The sequence below is a fragment of the Felis catus genome, chromosome C1 (assembly GCF_018350175.1).
Source record: "Felis catus isolate Fca126 chromosome C1, F.catus_Fca126_mat1.0, whole genome shotgun sequence".
Taxonomy (NCBI): Eukaryota; Metazoa; Chordata; class Mammalia; order Carnivora; family Felidae; genus Felis; species Felis catus.
In genome coordinates this window covers 220,144,306-220,166,965 of record NC_058375.1, presented here as the reverse complement: position 1 = coordinate 220,166,965, position 22,660 = coordinate 220,144,306, and the positions used below count along the sequence as shown (strand labels likewise).

Below are 22,660 nucleotides of genomic sequence, written 5' to 3'. Positions count from 1 at the left end.
TCCTGTGGGTCCGTCAGGGCAAAGGGATGTGATAACCACCCATGGCGTAGAGGCTGGGATTGGTTAATACTTCTCCCAGGATGTAGGGATGGGCCACTTTGGCGTGAGCCCCACGGACCGGGTGGGGAAGGGGTGCACGCCCAGACAAGTCGGTGCCCGGGGTGGGGTTGCTTCTGTGCACCACAAGGAATTAGCGAGAGGGTGAACAGGCAAGACACAGGCCGGGAGAACGTACTTGTAATACGTACAAGCTCCAAAAAGACATCTGACGAAGTCAGTGAGGTAAGGAACTGCTACAGATTAGTGACAAAAGTACAGTGAACCCAATTAAAACAAGGAAATGACTTGTATCCTCCTTGCGTCCCAAGGAGGACAGCTGATTGGCCCGCAAGTGTCTGAATGGGGCCCAGTTTTACCAGCGATTAGGGAAATGCCTACCGAAACCGTAAGATACGCAAGTGGACAGCAGGCACCTGCAAATGTGGGTTTCGTGCACACCGTGTTGCCGCATAGGGTGCCAGCGGACCGCTTGCTTATCCGTTCACTTGTCGAAGGGTCTGGGTCATCTCCAGCTTCCGGCGATTATGGACACGGCCGCCGTAAACCTTGGCGTCCCGGTTGCCGTGGGAACAGACATGTCACTTTATAACATTGTAAGAAAGCGCTAAGCTGTCTTCCGGCCGGGCAGGACCGTCTCGCACCCAAGCTGCAGAGAGCGGGATCCCCTTGCCCGCGCGCTCCCCGGCCCCGGGTGAGGCCCTGATTTTATTTTAGCCATTCTGACGGCGTGCAGGTGTGTCTGCGGGGCTGATCTGCATTTTCCTGACGCTCACGGCCACCGTTTTCTAGTTCTTGTTTGTCATCCCTTTATCTTCTTTGATGAAGTGTCTACCCATCTGCCTGTTTTGTGACTGGGCCATCCTTTTCTTCCTTCCTTCCTTCCTTCCTTCCTTCCTTCCTTCCTTCCTTCCTTCCTCTTTCTTTCTTTCTTTCTTTCTTTCTTTCTTTCTTTCTTTCTTTCTTTCTTTCTTTCTTTCTTTCTTTCTTTCTTTTTAATGTTTATTTAATATTTAGAGAGAAAGCGGGGTGGGGGGGGCAGAGACAGAGGGAGAGGATCCCAAGCAGGCTCCGCGCTGTCCGCACAGAGCCCAACATGGGGCTCGAACCCACAAACTTCAAGATCATGACCTGAGCTGGAGTCGGATGCTCAACCCCTGAGCCCCCCCAGGCACCCCATCCTTTGCCCTTTCTATTGGCTGCTCTCCTGAGAGGAGGGGAAATGTGGGTGAGCTGGAATATTTGTTTATAAGAAGACACACGCTGCCACTGCGTCCTCCCCTGTGCCTGAGCTCCCTGACTCTTAGGACCCCGGGGCCCCTCGACGGCTCCCGTGTCTTCAGATGCCTTGGGAAAGGTTTACAAGACAGACCTCTTTTGGCTTAGACTGGTCGGTGCTGTTGGGTTGGTTATATTTGCGGGAAAAGTTCTGGTCTTAGGCCAGTGCTTGAAGTTCTCTGTCCCCTTGTGAATAATAAGGTGAAGCAGTGTCTCCCAGAGTCCCTCTCCCTGGACCGGGCCATGATCACTGCATCCAGAAGGGTCCTCTGTCCCCAAGCTGGACCTGAACCCCCATCCCTGAAGGGAGGGGTGCCGGAGGCCCTGGTGGGGACAGTGCTGTGTGGCCAGAGACTGAGTGGACAGGGGAGGATGTTTGGTCCAGAGGCCTGGACCCTGGACAGCACGTGGGGGACGTTCGGACAGGCGAACGTTCTGCCCCTCAGCCAGAGGCCGTCATCTGGGCCCAGGGGCCCGCGGACATGAGGTTCTGTGCTAATTGGCAGTGTGGGGCAGTCACGTCTCCGTGGCATGGTAATTGGACCCTAGGGTCCCCACATCTATGCATCAGGGGGAAGGCAGCCAACAGCCCCTTCACCCTGGCACCTCCTTTATACCAGCAGTCACTCGGGGGCTGGCCAGGTGTTGCCAGGGGCTGCCCACTCAGGGTGTCAGGGAGCAGGGTGGCCAGTGACACCTGCAGCTGCCCCAGTAGGTCCCCCCGACACCCTTCCTGTCAGCGAGCTGGCCGTCTGGGTGGCCTCTGGACCTGGTCCCTCAAGGGCAGGGGCTGGAGGGAGGCCGAGCCCCTCACCGGCACCGGGCCCTGGCCCCTGAGCGGGCGGTGTGGGGACTTCGTCCCGCAGCGCCAGGGTGTGCCCACGCCCGCCTCACACCCACCCTGTGTCTCCAGCGCCCCCATCTCCCTCTGAGCTCAGAAATCTGCCACCGAGGGCCACGTTCTGCTGTGTCCGCCGGCTGCTTTCCTGCCCCTCCCGTGGTGGTGCCCGCCTACCCGCTCCAGGATCGGAGACACGCCCCAGGCCTGCCTGGTCAGCAGCCCCAAGTGGACGCCACACAGGTGATGCCAGCGCTCTGCCCTCCGGCGCCTCAGCCTGCCCTGCCTGTCCCCCTCTGTCCCCTTGGTCCTTGCAAGGAGCCCGTGGTCTGCTGAATGCGAGCATTTCAGAAGGGGCCACCTTTTCGGTGGCTGTCAACAAAACCAGGTCCCAGCAAAGCCAGAGCCGGGGGACCTGGCCGGTGGGAGAGGCAGGGTGGCAGCTGGGGCTCCTTCAGAGCCCCGCCTCCCCCCTGCCTTTGCCCCCAGTCGGGGTGCTGATGGGCCCAGCTTCAGGGGAGGACTGCCCTGCCCACCTGCCCCTCGCCTCTCCTGCTCAGTCTCCCCTGCACCGCCCCCACGTCCGCCTCTCAGTCATCAGACCTCTGCTTACCCTGTCTTTGACGAGGCCAGAAGTGCACACGTTCGCTTTAAAATTGGGAAACTTGGGAGCTGCAAGAAGTGCGAAAGAAACACCGAGAGTCGCGTCCCTTGAACGCTCTGCCCGGCCAGGTGGGCTAAGGGTCAGGGGAGGTGACGCGGGACCGTTTCCCTGGCGCTGCCCCAGGTGTGCTGTGACCAGTGCACCTGAGCGGTGGCCTCGGGCGGGTCCAGCCCTAACCGGTAATGAGGGCTGAACACCGTGCCAAGCTCGAATCCGGGACAAACTCCTAAACTAGCAGTTGGACAGAGCCCCCAACCCCACTCATCAGGTCAGGGGGTGACTCCGCAGGTCTGGGATTCGGGGAGGGGCGTGGAGAGGGAGGGGGCACGTTCGCAGACTCGAAGCCCCCAGACCTCTGTCTGCTCCCTCTGCCCTGTGGACTCTTCCCCGAATGGCTCGTGGCTGGGGGCCCGAGCAGGCGGCCCTGACGCCCTCCCTGACCTGTCCCAGATCACCTTCCAGAATCACCTTCCAGAGGACCCTTGTTGAAGGGCTGGTGTTTAGATTCTTGCTCTATTCAGTCCCATGCTGCCCCCCAGGCGCTCCAGACACGCCCACTGTGACCCCACGACAGCCATGCGGCTGGCACCCACCTCCTTCCAGACCGTACCCGAGTCGCCTTCTCACCCTGGCCGTGCCCACCCCGACCCCTCTGCCCCCATCCCCCTGCCTGCTCAGGAGTTACCTCGATGGTCAGCATTATCATCCGTCTTGTCTGCCTTTGCAAACGCAGAAGGTTTAGACTGCTTTCTCTCCCGATTTATCTGGGCTGCCTTGAAGCGGTGATGACCACATAGTAGGCGGTCGGGACACAGGACGGATGAATAAAGGGCGAGCCTCTTCCTCACGCCCTGCGCCTCTCCCTGAGTCCGGGCACCACAGGCTCCTCGGGAGGCCCGCACAGGCCGGTCCACCTCAAATGCCTCAAATCCAGCACATCTGAAACCACACTCCCCACCTTCCTCTCTTTCTGAGAATGTGCTTTTCTGTCTACACCCAAAGCCCAAGGAAGACAGATGCCTGGAAGCCACCCTGGAATGCCCCACTTCTGGGGCATCTAGCGGCAGTGCTGGGGGCTCGAGGGACGAGGTGGGCTCCCTAGGAGGAGGTGGCGTCTGGACCAGGTCCTTCCCGGGGACGGGACAGCAGGGCACTTGGTCAGCGAGCTGCTCTGGGGGCCGGGCAGTGACTCCCCAGGGTGTGCCTGAGGGTGTGGCATTGATGGGAAGGACGCCCACGGGACGGCGGGACGGCGCTCCACGTGCCCTTCTCTGCCATGCGGACAACGGACCGGTCAGCGGCGGGAAAGACCGCATGAAGTTGGAGGCAGTGGCAGTAATTCAGGTTGGGGACACGGAGCCTGGACGGGGGCAGGGAGTGGAGGAAACCCGCAGTGTGGAGATGAGAGAACGGGTTCTGGGAACATTCAGGATGCACAGGGGGTAGGACTCGTGCCCGCTTAGCTGACGGCAGGGAAGGGGGGAACAGAAGCTCAGTTTCTGGCCTGGACAGCGAGGGGGGGACCGTGCTGCCATTTCCTGGGACAGAGAACCCAAGACGGATGTCAACGCCGTGGCCAGTGCAGGCGGCCTGTGGATGGCCGGACGCCCGGGTGGAGTCTGCAGACAGACAAGGGAGGACTGAGGGGCGCCAGTGACCCTTGAAGATGCGGGCTGGGTGTTTGCTCTGAGCGTGGACAGTGAGAACACAAGGCTGGGGCCACACTGCCGAGTGCGGAAGAAGGTGCAGGGAGTGAAACACGGAAACTAGCGACAGGTGGGTCCCTGGCATCTGCAGGACAGGCAGACCGAGGTGCATGGGGACGGAATCGAGGCGGCAGGTCGGTGGGGGGGTGGGGGGGAGGCAGGAACCAGGCCGTGGCAGGAGGTGAGCATTTATGTAAAAGAGGAGACTTCTTTTTTCCTGTAAGACACAAAGTCCCAGCAGAGCCAACAGAAAGGAGAGAAGGGGCCCAAGAGGAGGGCTAGAGGTGAGCGCCTGGGGAGTGCCGGGAGCAGGGTCCGGTATCCTTACCACCAATGCCACACCCCTGCATCAGTAGCCGGGGAGCCGACAGGTGCCGCCCATGGAGGGAGGCAGGGGCTCCCGCGTGGGCCAGAGGGTCCTGCCCATTGTGGGCACACAGCGGTGCCCAGCCATGTGGCCCCACATCTTCCAGAATTCTGTGCTTTTACGGTCTGATTTTCCTGCACGGCTCTTCCCATCTGTTCGTATTTTCAGACGATTTTAAGAATCATTTTGTCCTGTCTTAAGAAAAATAAGATCTGGTGAGATTTCAGTGATACTTGAGTGAAATTTTGAAATCAATCTGTCCTGGGTTTTCTAGCCGCCTTACGTGCAACAGTGACAGTTTTGTCTGTTCCTTTACCCCCTTTGCGGAGCGGGGGGTGACATGTTGTTTACCCTGTGGCGGTTTTCACGAGGACCCGGCTGCCTCCGTGACTCTCGTCTGTGGCTGCCGGGATGGGGTAGGCTGTTGGCTGAGACGGGGATTATTAATCACACTGAGTCAAATCACTCCTCTGGGGTGACAAACGTATAAACAATGGAATAGGTTTCCATCAAAGCTTTTCAGCATCGGCTGGGCTGTGGCTGTGATCACTGGAATAGATTTGCTGCCCGTGATCCCCCCTTGCAGCCCGGAAACAAATCACGATCAGGGTGTGGCCTGTGCCTTTTTAATATATTGTTGGGCTCCATTTGCTGGCGGTTCATTGGAATTTTGTAACTATACTAAACACAAAATTTAGATCGTGGACATCAGCTTTCCTTTTGTGCAGTGCTGGCCGGGTTTTCGTGGTATCAGGAAGCTTCGACTCCATACGACGGGTTGGGAAGCGCTTCCCCTGCCCGTGATGGTTTACAGAACACGGCAAAGCCCAGCCCCCCACAGAACTGGAGATTCGGGCAGGGAAGGAGCATCTTCGAAACCTCTCCGGCAACTCCCAAAGTTCTATTGTGATGACGGTGAGTTCTCTGTTTCAGGTCTCTCGGAAGGTCGCGTCTCTGCTCCAGACTCGGACCTTTACTGTTCCACAGCTGCTTTCAGGAGCCGGGAAGCTGCGGGGGGGGGGGGGGGGGGACACCACACGGTGGTCACACGACAGGGACTTCAGAGACACGGCTGATCAGCCTTGTGGAATCTCTGTCTTCGGGGGGTCCTTTCTCTCATCATTAAAACGGTGCCTGTATTTCCCGTTTATTAGACTAGCTGGGGTTTGTCTGTCCCTGTCCGCCACCCCGAGGCTGCCTCCGGGCCAGTTCTTGCCTCGATGGCTCAGTTCTATGCTTCTTCCTGATTAAAACAGCTGCTGCTCCCTTTTCTTTCCTCTGCTTGTCCTCAGATTGGCTTAATGCGTTTTCTGACTTTTTCAGGCGACCACGTATTTATTTTTTCCCTTCTTTCCGACTAAAAAGTGAAAGCACTTGGAAGCACAAAGTCGCCCACGCGCAGAGCCTGGCCGCGATGGACACGCGCGGTGTAGTCGGCATTCTTTTCTGCACGGGCTGTGACTGCGGCTCTGATCTCCTCGCTGCCGTAGGAGTCCCCTAGCGGGGTGCTCCCTTCTTTTCCACGCGCTTGGAGTCGCATTTAGTCTGACGTTAACTAATCTCAGTTTTTGTCCCTTCGCTTTTAAGAAATTGGGGAAACCATGATGTCTGCTTTGGAGATATCGTGAATTTTTCATGTTATTTCGGATTGGTTTTTCCACATTCTCTGTGGGCAGTTCCCTTTTTCCAAGGCACTGAACCAAAGCTCTCAAATCAGCCTGTAGGTCACGTTATTCTGACGTTCAATCCTCACTCCCTCTTGCCATCTTGCCGTGCGGGTTCTGTCGAGGTGTCGGCGGCGTGTGCTGAGGCCTGCCGCCTCTCTCCTTCTGGCTACCTCACTGCTGACTCTGTGTTGATGTCATACTGTGCGCTATAAGGGCCGTAAATAGGACCGACCATCGAGGTCCTGAATGTTACCTGACCAGGTATTAATTCTGAAATCCTGTCTCCTCCTTGTTTGTTTGACATGCCTGAGCTACGCCTGTAACTTCAACCTTCCTGGATGTTTCATTCTGCAGAGTACACACGCTGATTCCTTTCTCATACACGGAGAGTCCTCTCCTTTTGCCAAATTTTATTACGTTTACGTTTATTGTCATGACTGATGCATTTCTTTTCCTGTCACTGTCACACTTTATTTGTGCGCTCTCTTGGTGTTGCTTTTACTTCTCATTATAAACTCCAAGAATGAGGCACACCCGGGGTGCCTGGGTGGCTCAGTCGGTAGATTGTCCGACTTCGGCTCAGGTCATGATCTCACAGCTTGTGGGTTTGAGCCCCGCGTCAGGCTCTGTGCTGGCAGCTTGGGGCCTGGAGCCTGCTTCGGACTCTGGGTCTCCCTCTCTCTCTGCCCCTCCCCCACTCATGCTCTGTCTCTCTCTCTCTCTCTCAAAAATAAATAAACATAAATAATGAGACACACTCATTTGGTGTCCTGCTCTGAAAAACAAGGCAAATAACACAGTTTTTCCCCATTATAATCATTGCCTCTCTTGGGTTTTCCCTGATGTGCGTCAACCCAGTTTCTGTCTCTTTTTTCCAAGGAACCGTGGCTATTATTCTGCTTTATATATCTTTTCCGTCCACAAGGACTGACATTCGCATTTGGTTCTGTAACTGTGTTGACCGCGGCTGCCGGGGGAAGTGCCGTGCTGTGTGTGTGTGTGTTGGCTCTCCTTCCCCGCCCGTCTCTGTGTGTGGAGAGCTGTGGCAGGGGTCGCCACTCGCAGGTGGACAGCTGTGACATGTGAGCTGCATGTGGAGGAGGGGTGGGTCAGCCCCACATTCAGAACTGGCTTGTGTGGAGAACGCCTCGTGCGATGGTCTGGACACAGCATTCTCGCCCGCACCCTCTGTCCCTCTGCTGGGTCGACCGGCTGTCCCAGGCATGTGTTCGGGTTTTTCCATTGTTTTCTGGGCTCCAGTGACCTGGGGAAAAGTAAAGCTAACCCCGCCGATCTTCCATTTTATAAAAGTTATTTTATTCTGTCTAGATACCTTTAGGATTCTTTTTCCTTGAATTTCCAAAACCGGTCTCTCCTGCGACCTGGGGTTGCCGGCACCCCGCCCTGTTACAACCTCCCGCGCCCCCAGCCAGCCGCCACACTCGTGTGAGTCCTGCTCGTTTGCAGCGACAACGAGTCCCCCACGAGCCGTACTGCTCGCTCTCTCCGGCCCTCCTAGTCAGAGAACCGGGGTCACGTTCCCGTCGTCGCCGTGTCCTCTGGGCTGTATCGCTCCCACACGCTCTGCAGGTAAGTCGACTTCCTCAGCACTTTCTCCTCTTCCACGTGCAGGGGTCTGGCGACATACTCCAGACGCCAGGCGCGTGGCCTTCTGTCCTCCCCAACTTCTGCATCAGAGGGTTTCTCTGATTCTGCATTTTCGAAGAAAAGTCTCTGGGATTCGAGGACCAGGAGGAGAGGCGAGGGGAGCAGCTGTCTGGGGGGGTCCCCACCTCTCCCTCGGCACTTTTGGCCGAGCTGCATGAGCTGCCACTCCTATCCGTCCCGGGCTTCACGTCTCCGTCCACTCCCCTAAGGTTCGGGGACCCCCCTTCGGGTCCCACAACCGTGCTTGTGGCCGGGCCACTGGTCAGCGAGGGGGCAGCTCCTGCCTGGGGAAGTGAGGTCGTCAGAGACCAGGATGGCAGGCGGAGGCAAACAGAGGGAGTAGAGCCTCCATGCGGGGGGCGGGGGGTGGGGGTGTGGGGTGATGGGCCCCACAGCAGGAGCAGCCGGAGCTGAGGGCAGGCCGGGGGCACCCCAGACATCAGGAACGTGTGCGCGAGGCTGGGGGCTCTCTTTACACGGTGTCCCCCTGGGCTCCATTATGGTTTATATTTGGGTTTAACCAGTATACGGACGGGAGAACTGTTTTATTATATTTCATGAATTCGGCTCCTGTGCACGTTACTACCACCATTGATGAAGTGCTCACTGCAAGCCAGGCCCTGACCTGGTATTTCCTATGCATTTTTCTCTAAAGATCTGTTAACTTCGTGTTCGTTATTTAGATTCTTAATAATGGACCTACTTATTCGTGCCCTGACAGATGCCATTAATGTACGGTTGACCTTTGAACAACACAAGTTTGAATCGCATGGGTCCACTTATATGTGGATTTTTTCCCCCCGTAAATACACTACAGTTCTGTAAATGTACCTTCTCTTCCTAATGATGTTCTTAATAGCATCTTTTCCCCAGCTGACTCTATCGTAAGTATACGGTATATAATACATACAACATACAAAATACGTGTTCGTCAACTGTTCGTGTTATTGGTAAGGCTCCCAGTCACCAGTGGTCCATCGTAGTTAGGTTTTTGGGGTGTCAGAAGTTCTAATGTGGATTTTCGACTGCACAGGCGTCAGCACCCCTCACCCCATGTTGTGCAAGGGTCAGCTGTATTTCCATGACGTGTCCGGGGTTTCTTTTCTGTGTTTTAATTCCTCTATTATTTTGGGAGGAACCGATGCTTTTGTTGTGATTCTGTGGTTTTTCACTCAACCTCATTTTCGCCACGATGCTGTGCGATCCCGGATTTGAGGGTTTTGCCACGTTAGGGGCACACGACACCTCGTCTGATACGTTTTGCTCCCAGTGACCCGTTCAGTCTGTGGGTTTTCTGTATGGATGTAGAACTGTGGCTTAGGGAAATACCTACTTGCTGAATGTTTAATCCAGCCCGTAACACTTTCTTTTTAAAGGAAAATTTGAGAATTCAAAAGTAGGTAATAGATCACTGTTTTGAATAAATAATACATTTACAGGAAACAAAATGAAAAAAGCAGCAAAAGTCTACGCTGTGTCCCTCCACCTCTGTGTCCCAGCCACCTGCTTCCCCCCTCCTGGGGCAGCGGGCACACCAGTCCCCCGTGTGACCGTCACACACGCTCCGCTCACATATGCGCCCTTACTTACACCAGGGGAGGCGCATTGTACACGCTGCTAAGAATATCTAGAAAATGTAACTGTGTATCTCGGAATCACTCCATACCTACGGAGAGACGTGTCCCACACAGTGTTCCAGCACAGATGTGACAAAGCTTATGTAGCCAGCATTTCTTCCTTAAAGGGCATCGTCTGCCTCTTCCTTCTGAAAAATATTTTTATTTTGTGATCTCGGTTCGTATAAACTATTAGGGTCTCGTGTCAGAAGGCAACTCCATCTTCGTTCTTGACAACTCCGGACTTCTGACCCAGGACCAGATGGCTTTGTTTTCTCTCTTGCTGCTCTCTGGGGGGAGGGGCTGCAGCCGTGGGGGCGGAGGACCCGGCTTGTGTCCTGGTTCTGCCTCGATGTCGGGTAAGCCCTGTGAGCATTTCGATTTGGGTCTGACTTCATCTGAACCCGGAGATGTCAGCCTTGTTTTCCTAGGGCCCTGGTGACGATGATGGGATGTGTTTCATGTTACAATACTTGGTTCGTGAAGAGGGTGATGAGGGTGACGTGGTCCTTTGTCCCATCAAGGCCGGCTCTGGGGACCCACACGGGGGATGGGGAGAGCCGTGCAAGGGCAGCCACTAGACTTTTCTGGAAGCAGACCACATGTAGGAGCCCTGTTTTCACCGCCTCCACCTCCTCCCGTCACACCTGTCAGGTGCTGGGAAGATACAGGCCCTTGAGAAGATTCTAGATTCCTCTGCCCTTGCTGCCCCGGCCACTTTCTGCCATCTGCTTTCTTCCTTCCAGAGTTGGGTGGAAATCTTTCCCTTGCTGATATTCCCCTCCTGGTCTCTTTTGCTGTCTCGATGTTATGGGTTTTTATCTTTTTACTGCTTTGCCATACTTTTAGGAGTTTCGAGATGGCACAAAGATAGACATGTGACCGCTTTCCCTCTCAGCCTGGGCGATGCCTGCTGCTCCCTAAGACCCCCAGCCCCGTGGGTGTGCCTGGGTCTGGGGTCTGGCTAACCTGGGGCACCATATCCCACCGTCCCACGAGCCCCGCTGGTGTCCCTTCCTCTTATGAAATCAACTCTGAAACCAGGCGGAAGGGTCGGTATCTACTGATTTAGGGAGAAGGTGCGAGATGACAAAGAGCGGACCAGGCGACCGTGGCGCGACCCTGGCTGCAGAGAACTGTGGATCTCCTTACTGGGATTAGAGTCTTTGGAGAACTCCAGGTTGTCGGGAAGCGACACCTCGTGGGGCAGGGGGGACGACGTGGGCGGGCACCGCAGGGCCCCCTCCTCAGCATGACTGGCCCCAAGGACACCGGGAACCTCGTGATGGGAAAGGCTTCACGTGGGGACTGTTTCTGTTCCCCCAGCTGCTCGTGGAGCGCGGCGTTCGCTCTTGGGGCTGAACCTCTCCTGCGGGGGGAGCTCTGCCTTCTCCCGAGTGGCCCCGAGGCCCCTCACCCTGGAACAATGGTGTTTTGCAGGCCTGGGCTCCCGGCACACGGGAATGAGGGGACAGAACGGCAGCACGGTCAGCGCGTTCGTCCTGCTGGGCTTCCCCACGGCCCCTGGGCTGCAGCCTGTGCTGTTCCTCCTCTTCCTGCTCACCTACCTCTTCGTCCTGGCGGAGAACCTGGCCGTCCTGCTCGCCGTCCGGAGCAGCTCCTCCCTGCACAGGCCCATGTACTACTTCCTGGGCGCCCTGTCCGCCCTGGAGATCTGCTACGTGTCTGCCATCGTCCCCAAGATGCTGGACGGTCTCCTCCTGCAGCGGAAGCGCATCTCCTTTGTCGGATGCATGACCCAGCTCTATTTCTTCAGCTCCTTGGTATGCACCGAGTGCGTGCTCCTGGCCTCCATGGCCTATGACCGCCACGTGGCCATCTGCCACCCCCTGCGCTACCACGCCATCATGACCACGGGGCTCTGCGTCCGGCTGGTGGCCTTCTCCTTCGCGTGCGGCTTCTCCGTCTCCGTGATCAAGGTGTACTTTATCTCCAGCGCCACGTTCTGTGGCTCCAACGTCCTGAACCACTTCTTCTGTGACATCTCCCCCATCCTCAAACTGGCCTGCACAGACTTCTCGACCGCAGAGCTGGTGGACTTCGTCGTGGCCTTTGTCATCCTGGTGCTGCCGCTCGTGGCCACCGTGCTGTCGTACGGGCACATCGCCCTGGCCGTCCTGCGCATCCCCTCGGCCACTGGCCGCTGGAGGGCCTTCTCCACCTGTGCGTCCCACCTCACCGTGGTCACCATCTTCTATACGGCCTTGCTTTTCATGTACGTCCGGCCCCAGGCCATTGACTCCCGGAGCTCCAACAAGCTCGTCTCTGCTGTGTACACGGTCCTCACCCCAATAATCAACCCCTTGATCTACTGCCTGAGGAACAAAGAATTTAAGGCTGCCTTGAAAAAGGTCTTGGGCTAGGTCGATTTTCACGGTAGGACAATCCGATGTCCTAAAGTCTCATGCCTAGTGATAACAAAATGCTATCTCATGTCGCACTTTATGCTTTCGACAGTCAATTTGCAAGTGAAATTTAGCAAACTGCAGAACCGCGCCCAAATCATAAAGCTTCATCTGCTTTCGTTTTCACGAAAGGACAGGAGGCGGTTTGGTATTTTTGAGCGTTTTATGAACGCAGTCACGAAGATGCCGCTAGGTTCCTTTCATTCGCTAGGACGCTTGGGTGAATCCTTTGTGTTTTTGCATGTAGCAGTGACTCGTGCGGATCGCCTGTAATATCGCCTTGCATAAACGTATCACAACACACCTATGCATTGACTGCGTGGGCGGTGCTGTAGATGCTGTCTCTTAGGGGCAGTGCCCCTGCGAGCATTCTGGGTCATTTCTTCTCATTAATATACATTCACTCTCCTGGGGTCATGCTGGGATCTCACCGTACTTCAGTCTGTAGTTCCCCAGTGACAAACGCAGTGTCCCCGTGAGGTTAGCGGTCGGCTGTCCTGGAGGTGCACCTGCCCAGGTGCCCCTCACCACGTCTTCCCCTAGCCGCGTATCTACTCGCTGCTTCTTTTCAACATGTGGGCATTCTTCCACGTTCTGGGCACGTGCCTCCATCGATGCATTTATTGCAAAAATGTCCTAGTTTCTGGGTTTCTGGGTTTGCCTTTTCCTTCTCTTACGGTGTCTTCCAATAAGGAGGACCTGCTTTATTTTCACGTCCAGTTTGTCCGTTTGCTCCCTTTACAGTCAAGTTACTTCCCACTCAAGAAATGCTTGCCCGTTCCAAGCCATAAAGATATTCCCCTATTTAATTCTACGAGCTTTATTGTTTAAATTTTCATGTTTAGATTTACAACCCACCTGAAGTGGATTTTAATTTACGGTATGTGATACCGGCTAAAGTTCCTGCTTTTCTATCTGAATATCAAATTGACTCAGCACCTGCCGTTAAAAACATTTTTTTAAATGTTTATTTATTTTTGAGAGAGACAGAGACAGAACGTGAGTGGGTTAGGGGCAGAGAGAGGGAGACACAGAATCCGAAGCAGGCTCCGGGCTCCGAGCTGTCAGCACTCAGAGCCTGACGCGGGGCTTAAATCACGAACCGTGAGGTCATGACCTGGGCCGAAGTTGGACGCTCAACCGCCTGAGCCACCCAGGTGCCCGGCACTTGCCATTTATTGAGAAGACCATGTCTTCCCCCCCTGTACTGTCACCCTTTCCATAAACCAAATTATCTATCATCTATCTATTATCTATTATCTATTATCTATCAATCATCTATCTATATATATATCTATTATATATCTATCATCTATCTATGTATCTATTATCTATCTATCATCTATCTTTCTATCAATCATCTATTAGCTATCTATCATCTATTATCTATCTATCATCTATTATCTATCATCTATCTATTATCTATCATCTATGTATCTATTATCTATCTATCATCTATTATCTATCATCTATTTTTCTATCAATTATCTATTATCTATCATCTATCTATATATCTATTATCTATTATATATCTATCATCTATCTATCATCTATGTATCATCTATCATCTATCTATCTATCATCTATTATCTATTATCTATTTTTCTATCAATTATTATCTATCTATCATCTATCTATATATCTATTATCTATTATCTATCTATCTATCTATGTATCATCTATGTATCATCTATCATCTATCTATCTATCTATCTATCTATCTATCTATCTATCTATCTATCATCTCTCTATCACCTATCTATCCACTCATCCATTCACCCAGCCATCCATCTCCCTGTCTGTCCATCCTCCTCTCTTTTTGGACTCCTAATTCTGTTCCACTTGTCTATGTGTCTATTCCTGCACTGGCCATGCAGTTGTAGTTACTATGGCTTTTTAAAATATTGACGTCTGGTAGTAAGCCCAGCATCTCTGTTCTTGTTTTTCAAGATTGCCTTGGTTATCTTTAGCCCTTCCCAAATGGGTGGTGGGGGATACATATTTGAGAATCAGCTTGTCAATTTCAACAAAATAAAAATTTGTTGGATTTTTATTGGGATTATACTGAATCTATAGATCGGTCTGGAGAGAACTGTCATCTTTAGAATTTTGAGACTCTTAATCCAAGAGCAAGGCACACCCCTCTGTTCACTTACAACTTCTCAATACTGTTTGTCATTTTCAGTGTATTCATCTTTCACATCTTTCTGGGCATATTTGAGTTTTGGGTTTTTGTGTTTTTTTTAATTTTTTTTTTAATTTTTTTTTAATTTTTTTTTCAACGTTTTTTTATTTATTTTTGGGACAGAGAGAGACAGAGCATGAACGGGGCAGGGGCAGAGAGAGAGGGAGACACAGAATCGGAAACAGGCTCCAGGCTCTGAGCCATCAGCCCAGAGCCTGACGCGGGGCTCGAACTCACGGACTGCGAGATCGTGACCTGGCTGAAGTCGGACACCAAACCGACTGCGCCACCCAGGAGCCCCTGAGTTTTGGGTTTTTTAAACTAACACAAATGGTAACTTTAAAATTTTTTACTTTTTTAATTTAAAAAAATTAATCTCTATTCCTTTGTTGCTGGCACCTAGAACACAATTTTTAGAACTTTCTTTAAAAAAATTTTTTTAATGTTTATTTATTTTTGAGAGACAGAGAGAGACAGAGCACAAGTAGGGGAGGGGCAGAGAGAGAGAGAGAGATGCAGAATCCGAAGCAGGCTCCAGGCTCTGAGCAGTCAGCACAGAGCCTGACACGGGGCTTGAACTCGTGAACCATGAGATCATGACCTGAGCCAAAGTCGGATGCTCAACCGACTGAGGCACCCAAGCACCCCCTTTTTTAAAAAATTGTTTTTTAATGTTTTTATTTATTTTTGAGACAAAGAGAGACAGAGTATGAGCAGGGGAGGCACAGAGAGAGAGGGAGACACAGAATCCAAAACAGGCTCTGGGCTCCGAGCTGTCAGCACAGAGCCCGAGGCGGGACTGGAACTCATGAGCCGTGAGATCATGACCCGAGCCAAAGTTGGACGCTTAAGTGACTCAGCCACCCAGGCACCTCTAGAACTTTCTTTTTGAAATAATTATAGATTTACAGGAGGTCGCAGGGAGACATAGAGGGAGGCTCTCTGCATCCTTCGCTCAGGCTTCCCTGATGACACCATCTAGTGTGACGAGTTCAGCGTGAATAGCAGGGCACTGACTTCAGTGCAATCCACAGAAGGTATCTGGGTTCCCACCAATTCTACGCGCACTCATCTGTGTGTGTGTGTGTGTGTGTGTGTGTGTGTGCGCGCGCACACGTGTACCTCTGTAGTTTTATTGCCTGTGTCGCTTCGTGGACTGCCACCTTCTAGGATGTGGAATGTTTCCGTCACCACAGGGGGCACACTCCATGCCCTGGCCTCTGGCAAGTGCTGATCTGTTCCATCTCTGTAACTGTGCCTTCAAGGATGTTATACAAACGGAATCACACCGTGCGTGATCTTTTGAGATCGGCTTTTCCCGTTCAGCCTGATTCCCCTGCGGTCCACCCACAGTCTGTTTTTATTGCCGACCAGTGCTCTGTAGCAGGGGTGCCCCAGCGCGGAAGGACAAGCGGGGGCGGGGGCAGCGGCTGGCTGCCTGCGAGGCACGAGGGTGCGGTAAACAGTCAAGCACAAGCACAAGTCTCTCTGTGAACCGGTTTTCACTTCTCCGCAGACCAAGGGCCGGGTTGGATCTCAGCCCGTTTTTAGCGCCAAAGGCACCTGCCGACTCTCCAGCAGAGCGGCCGCGCCGCTTCCCGTCCCGCCGGCGGCGACCGCGTGACCAGGTTCTGCGTCTTCTCCAGCGCGGGGGTCATGGCCGTGTCTCACTCCGCCCCTCCGGCAAGTGCGCGGCGGCGCCTCCTCGGGCTTTAATTTACCTTTTTCCGACGGCTAGCGATGCGGAACGTCTTCTCGCGTGCTTGGTGGCCATCGTGCGTCCTCTTCCGGGAAGTGTCTGTTCACATCTTTTCCCCGTTTTCTAGCTGGGCTGTTTCTGAATGTTCAGCTTTGAGAGTTCCTTACGGGTCCCGAACGCAAGGCCTTTGTCAGGCTGCGCGCCTCTTCTCCCCCTCTGCTGCTGCCCTTCCGTCCGCGTAGGGTCCCCGACGGAACAAACCTTTTTGATTTTGCGGGGTTCCATGAACCACCTTTCCCTTTCGTGCATCACGCTCTTGAGGTCAAGTCCAAGAAGTCCTTCCCTGGTCCTCGGTCCTGAAGGTAATTCTGTCACTAGTGTCTATGACTTTGTAGGTGTACATTTACCTCCGTGATCACACGGGGCTTGAACTCATGGACCGTGAGATCACGACGTGAGCCAAAGTCAGACACTCAACCTCCTGAGCCACCCAGGCGCCCCCTAAATTACAAATTCAATTTGGATAATTTAGGTTAGCAAATCATTATTAGGGTGATGTCTGTTTTTTTTTTTTTCTTTCTTTCTTTCCTTTGCTCCTTTTTTCTTACCTTCTGGTTGGAAAGTTTTACATTCTTTAGAGAGCCATCTTGATTTAGATGTAATATAATAATAACAATTCAGCTTACTTCTGAGGTGATGTTTTGGGCAGTACGGTTCTGTATCGTGTGGTTTCCTTAGCGCTTGCTCTAGATATCACAGCGAGTGCTCGTGACTTAACCTGTCATATCACTGCTTTATCGTTTCTGGTGGGAGAGCGAAATGCTACTTTCACTGAAGTCCTTGCACCACCACCACCCCCCAATTTCTAAATGTGCTTGTTTGAGTGTTTCCTCCACATACATTAAACACTGTACCAAATGATGTTACAATTTTTGCTTCAACCATCCAATGTGATCTGAGAAACTCCCAAGGTGAAGGATGGTCTATTATATTTACCCCCATCTCACCCATGCCATGGTCATCCCTTCTTTCCGAAACCCCCAGCCTCCTCTTGTTACCGTTTTCTCTGTTTGGAGGGCTCCTTTAGCCAGACTTTAGGGGTGGGGGCCTGCTGGAAACAGAGTCTCTCCGTTTTCCTTCACCCCAGAGTGTCTCTGTTTCCCCTTTTACATCTAAAGGACAGCTTTGCTGGGTGCAGGAGTCCCGGCCCAGGGGCTCATTCTTCCTCTGCGTTGTCGGACAGTCCCTCCGATACCGCAGGTGAGTCCGCTTGTGAAACAGGTTTCAGGGCCTATCCCCGATCTCCTAAGGCAGACGCTCTGGCTTTGCGGAGTAGGACTCTGCACTGTGGATAAGCAGGATTCTCGCATCGGAGAAGCATCCATTGGCCGACCTTCGTGTTCACAACGGCATTCCCACTCGGGCATGCAATTCCACGATCGTTCCGAAAAGCCGAAGCCGAGAGGAGGTTAAACGATAGAAACGTCCGGGTGTTGAGAACAAGCCCGAGAGATGGGAGATTCGGACACCTTTCCGAACGGCAGGCGGGAAAGGCATCTCACGTGGAAGTCAACTCGTGCTAACCGGGGAGGCGAGCACCCGGACCCTCGAAAGGACTGCGGTGATGGAGCACCCACAGCGCGCGCGTGTTCCAGTGTCGTCCGAGGTGCCGCACGCCCCGCCAGACCCGGGGTCCCTCGGGGCCCGGCCTGGAGGACGAGGACGCCGGAAAGGGCCCTGGGGCGGCTAGGTCCGCCCGCAGCCCCTCTCCCTGCCCCGCCCCAGTCCCGGGACACCTTCCCGGCCTCGGACTGGCTTCCGGCTCCGGGGGGGGCCGGGGAGACCCAGGTGATTTGCAGGTCCGCCCGGGCGGCCTCGGGGCCGCGGGCGGGAGGGGGGTGTCCCGGGCGCAGCATCTGCCAGCGCCGGGGCGGCCTCGGGACCCCGGCGGAGTCCCGCCGACGCTGTCCAGCGTCTCTGTCGCAGCCGCAGGCCCAGGTCGGGGGGCCGGACCCTGCGAAGGCCGAGCGAGGCGCAGGCGCAGGGGGAGCCCAGCCGGGGCGGCCGTCCAACGGGAGCCCACACCCCGTCGCCCTGCGCCTGCGCCTGCGCCTGCGCCTCGCGCCCGGACGCTCCTGACAGGCGTCGCGCGGGCACCCCGGCCGTGACGTCACGGCGGCGCGCCGGCCGCGGAAGAGGACCCCGCCGCGACCGCGTCCCCTCGGGTCCTTGAGCCGGTGCGGACCGCGGAGCCATGGCCTTGAGGCTGCTGAGAGGGCTCCCCGCCTCGGCGGCGGCGCGGGGCCTGGCGGCGGTCGTCCAGCGCGTGGTGAGCGGCAAGCGGCGGGCGGGGGGAGGTGCCGGCCCGTCCTCCGGCGCCGACTCCCTCACCTCCCCGCGCCTCGGGGCCGCGGCTGCCGGGGTCACTCTCGGGGGGACACCCGCGGCCCCCGGAGTATTCGGTCCTGAGTCGCGGGCAGGTTTGCTGGGGGCCGGGAGCTTCTCCAGGCCGTGTCACCTGAGCTCCGAGCACAAGGCTTGGAGGGGAGCGGAGGTGACTCGGCCGCCGGGCCGCCGTGGCGTGGGAGGCCAGCCTGCAGGTGCCCCGGGGGGGCAGGACGACGGGCGCACGAGCAGGTGCGGCCGAGCCTAGCAGAGCCCGGGGCCCGCGCTCCTCATCCACTAAGTAAGCGGCATCCACCGCTGCTCGGTGAAGCCCAGTTGGGGCCCAGCCCTTGCTGGGCGCCGCGGGGATGTGACTGTGGAGCAGAAAGCGAAGAGAAGGCGTTCGGTTAGCTCTGAAGGGATTAGGACTTCCTATGGCTGAGAACAGTGGGATGGCGTTGACGCAGAGAGGACCAAGGAAGCAAAAGAACCGAGGCCGGCAACCTTAGGGAACTTTCTTTTGTAACTGTGGTCGCAGAGTAGCGTGTTTGCTTGCTAAGGGCTGGAACTACATTGGTGTCAAATTGTAAAGGGACTTGCTTGACCTCCTTCCTAAAGATTTTGATGAGAGGATTTTAGAACAGTGCAGCTGTCTTATCAAAGTCATATACGTGTTTTTAGGCGATAACTCAGGCCGCCGAAGAAAAGTGGTTATCTTTTTAATATCTGGAGTCCTGGGAATTGTGATAGTGGAAGTGAGGGACCCAGAATAAAGGAGGTGATATTTTGCTATTTTGCTGCAGTACATGCACTAGACAGATTGCTCCCCCCCTCCCCCCGCCCCATAACCGTTCACTTCCTGGTACTTTCCACAGCGGATATAGATGAACTTCAGTAAGTGGGAGAAAAATGAGTAAGATGAAAAGGTACACACCTTGTAACTTGAATACGCAAAGGAATGGGAAATGTGTCATGAAAGATCAGTTATTCCATATGATTCTAGAGAGCAGTAAACGGGACTGAGGATGGGAAATTGTAGAGAGTACTACTGTAACTCTATAAAAAAGCACTTCCTAAAGATTTTGAAGTCGGGAAATGGCTGATTGCTTGACCAGACATTACCGTGCACCTGCTTTGTGCCACATCGGTGCTATGTTCAAGTTGTGGACGCAAATGGGAACAGTTTGCGCATGGCTCATACGTAGCCTGGAGGAGGGGGTGATTAATGTCTAGGGTTCAAGGTACAATATGATCAACATCTCCTTATCATCTCCTCTGCTTTTGCCTGGTCCACTTGGCGTAGGTGAGCCTGGCCATGCTGGCTTGCAGCACTCTGGCCTCCGGACATTTGTGCGAACAGTTTCCTCTGCCTGAAAGACCCTCTTCCACATGTCCACTTGGCCAGTTCCCTCAGCACCTTCCAGTCTTTGCTCAATGTTACTCTTTCTTCAGAGGGTCCGTAGCCACCTGTTGTAACACACGGCCCAGCCCATGTGCCATGCTGCCCTCCACAGCACCTCATATGTTGTTGACAGTTGAGTCCTGAACAACACAGGTCTGAACCGCATGGGTCTGCTTATTTGCGATTTTTTTTTTTTATAAGTACAGTGTTGTGAATGTAGTTTCTTTTCCTTATGATTTTCTTGGTAATTTCTAGCTTGCTTAATTTAAGAATATGGTGCATGATACGTGTACAAAGTGTGTGTTCATCAACTTTCTGTGTTACCGGGAAGGCTTCTAGTCAACAGTAGGCTATTAATAGTCAAGTTTTTAGGGAGTCAGAAGTTGTACGTGGATTTTCAACTGCATGGGGGGGGGGGGTGTCGGCACCACAAACTCCTGTACTGTTCAAGGGTCAGCTGTAACTTCTTCTCTGTTTTGTTGTCCTGTGGAACCCTTTTGCTCATATCCACATCCCCAGTTGTCTAGAAAAAGCGCACTGCATCGTGTGGGCTCCTAGTAAATACTTGTTGAATGAATAACTAAGTGAGTGAACATTTTTTCGTACAGTTTTTGGCTATTTTTAATACTGTAAAAATAAGCTGTGAGTTCCTATTCTTCCTTATTCTGTCACTATTCCTTATTGATCTATACAACTTTTATATACACTAAGGATTTTCTTAGTTGCTTGCCTTTTGATTGCGTTGCTTTCTGTGTGAGTGTGTTGCGTGCTGTGGAGAGTAGATCATGTGGCTTTTGAGCAGAGAACGGGTGTGTTGGAGACAGGAGACGAGATGTTGCGCTGTAGGTGAGAGATGTGAAGATGTCTGCACAGTCAGTGCAGTGGGGACAGGGGCAGGACAGTTCACTCCTGAGAGGTTTAAGAGTTAAGGTCAATAGGATTTTGTGAGTGCCTGTAGGGTTGGAAGGAGGAGGAGGATATCCAAGGTGATCCTGTGTTTGCTTGGTTTTGCTTGGTGGATAGCGGATAGGGAACTTGGGAAGGAAAGCAGATTTGGGGGTTAGAGCATGGATGTTAAATTTCAGTTTTAAGCCTGTTAGTTGTCAGATACCTTCAGGACTTCTGGATGGAGCTGTTTAAAGGCAGGTAACCAGGTCTAGAGCTCAGGACAGGAATCTGGACTAGAAAAATGCTCTGTTCCCTTACTCCTGTCTTCCCTTCGCCTCCTCCTCCCTTCCTTCCTTCCTTCCTTCCTTCCATCCATCCATCCATCCATCCATCCATCCATCCAACTTATATTGAACATGGTAAGCGTATTCTGTTTCAGGCACTGTTCCAGGCCCTGAGGATTTAACGGTGAACAAAACCAACAACCCCCCTGTACTTACGAACTTACGCTGGGGGGTGGGGCAGGGAGACCGGTAATTAAATAACTAGGTAATAAAAATGTAGATGTTGGCTTTTTTTCAAGTTTATTTATTTTGAGAGAGCGTGCATGAGCGGGGGGAGGGGCAGAGAGCTAAGGGAGAGAGAGAATCCCAAGCAGGCTCTGCACTGTCCGTGCAGAGTTTTGAAACAGTTCCATCCCACAGACCATGAGATCATGACCTGAGTCGAAACCAAGAGCTGGATACTTAACTTACTGAGCCACCTAGGTGCCCCTAGATGTTGGGTTCTTTTTGTTTTGTTTTGTTTTGTTTTCTAACGTTTGTTTATTTTTGAGAGAGAGGGAGACACAGAATCCGAAGCAGGCTCCAGGCTCTGAGCTGTCAGCACAGAGCCCAACATGGGGCTTGAACTCAGGAACTGTGAGGTCATGACCTGAGCCAAAGTCGGATAGATGTTGGTATTTTTATCACCAGAGGTCTTCTTGGCATTTTTACCTAATAGCTGCTGGTGCCTGTGGGAAGTGGAATGCTCACTCACGTCATGCTGTTGTGTTTTCCAGGAAGGAATTCATACAGGCGCCCAGTGCAGGCTACAGTATGGCCCTTTGGCATACATACTCGGCGAAAGAACCACCAAAAAATTCACAGAATACAGCAAAGTGATAACTGTAGACGGCAATATATGTTCTGGAAAAGGCGAGCTTGCAAAACAAATAGCAGAGAAACTAGGTACGGATGTATGTCACGTGGAGTTCCTTTCTCTCAGGTGCATCGTTGCTTGTTTGAGTTTGATTTTCCTTTCGTATAGACTGGGTGGAATTGGGCCCGAGGTAGGTATTTTACATTTTTAAAATACACTAAAAGCTGTTTTTAATCTTTCGGATTTGGAAACATTTTTAAATCCATACTGGCTGTCAGTTTGCGTTGGAACTTTTTCTTGATAATGTCAGCAGAGCACGTTCACGTGAGCGGTCTCACCCGAGCTCTGTGACGGTCCTCCGGGGTGGGGCCCTGATCACTGCTGCCGCTTGCAGACGGGTGAGCTCCGGAGGGGGCTGCTGTCGCGCAGCTGGTGAGTGCGGAGCCGGGACCCGAACCACGTCTCCTGACTCCCGGTGGAGACGCCGTCGTACTTCCCGTGGTAGCTGACGGGCTGGTGCCCGGTCGCGCGTTGGGGGCTCCCCGCGGTCGTGGGCCGCTCTCCTTTTCGGGAGGAACTCCCGCGAGGGTACCAGGGACGCACTGTAGGCCGGCCCTTTCGCCGACATGCTTGTCTTCCACGAGTGCTCTGGACACGTCGTCTTTAGTGTCCTG

The 22,660-nt window shown here is 53.5% G+C and overlaps 2 protein-coding genes across 10 annotated transcripts in view; both read left to right on the top strand.

The window, feature by feature from the left end:
• Window positions 1–11,324: 11,324 nt before the first annotated feature.
• Window positions 11,325–12,375, top strand: LOC101089458 (olfactory receptor 6B2). The gene has a single exon (XM_045034705.1). The coding sequence runs from the start codon at window positions 11,325–11,327 to the stop codon at window positions 12,243–12,245; it is 921 nt and encodes a 306-aa protein (XP_044890640.1). The 3' UTR covers window positions 12,246–12,375.
• Window positions 12,376–18,342: 5,967 nt separating this feature from the next.
• Window positions 18,343–22,660, top strand: part of NDUFA10 (NADH:ubiquinone oxidoreductase subunit A10) — a 52,305-nt gene continuing 47,987 nt past the window's right edge. For all 9 annotated transcript variants that reach the window (XM_045034704.1, XM_023259943.2, XM_045034701.1 and 6 more), the window contains exons 1-2: window positions 18,343–18,500; window positions 21,907–22,075. In XM_045034704.1, the coding sequence (XP_044890639.1) occupies window positions 18,426–18,500; window positions 21,907–22,075 (244 nt within the window). In that variant the 5' untranslated portion in view covers window positions 18,343–18,425. The remainder of the gene's footprint in view (window positions 18,501–21,906; window positions 22,076–22,660) is intronic.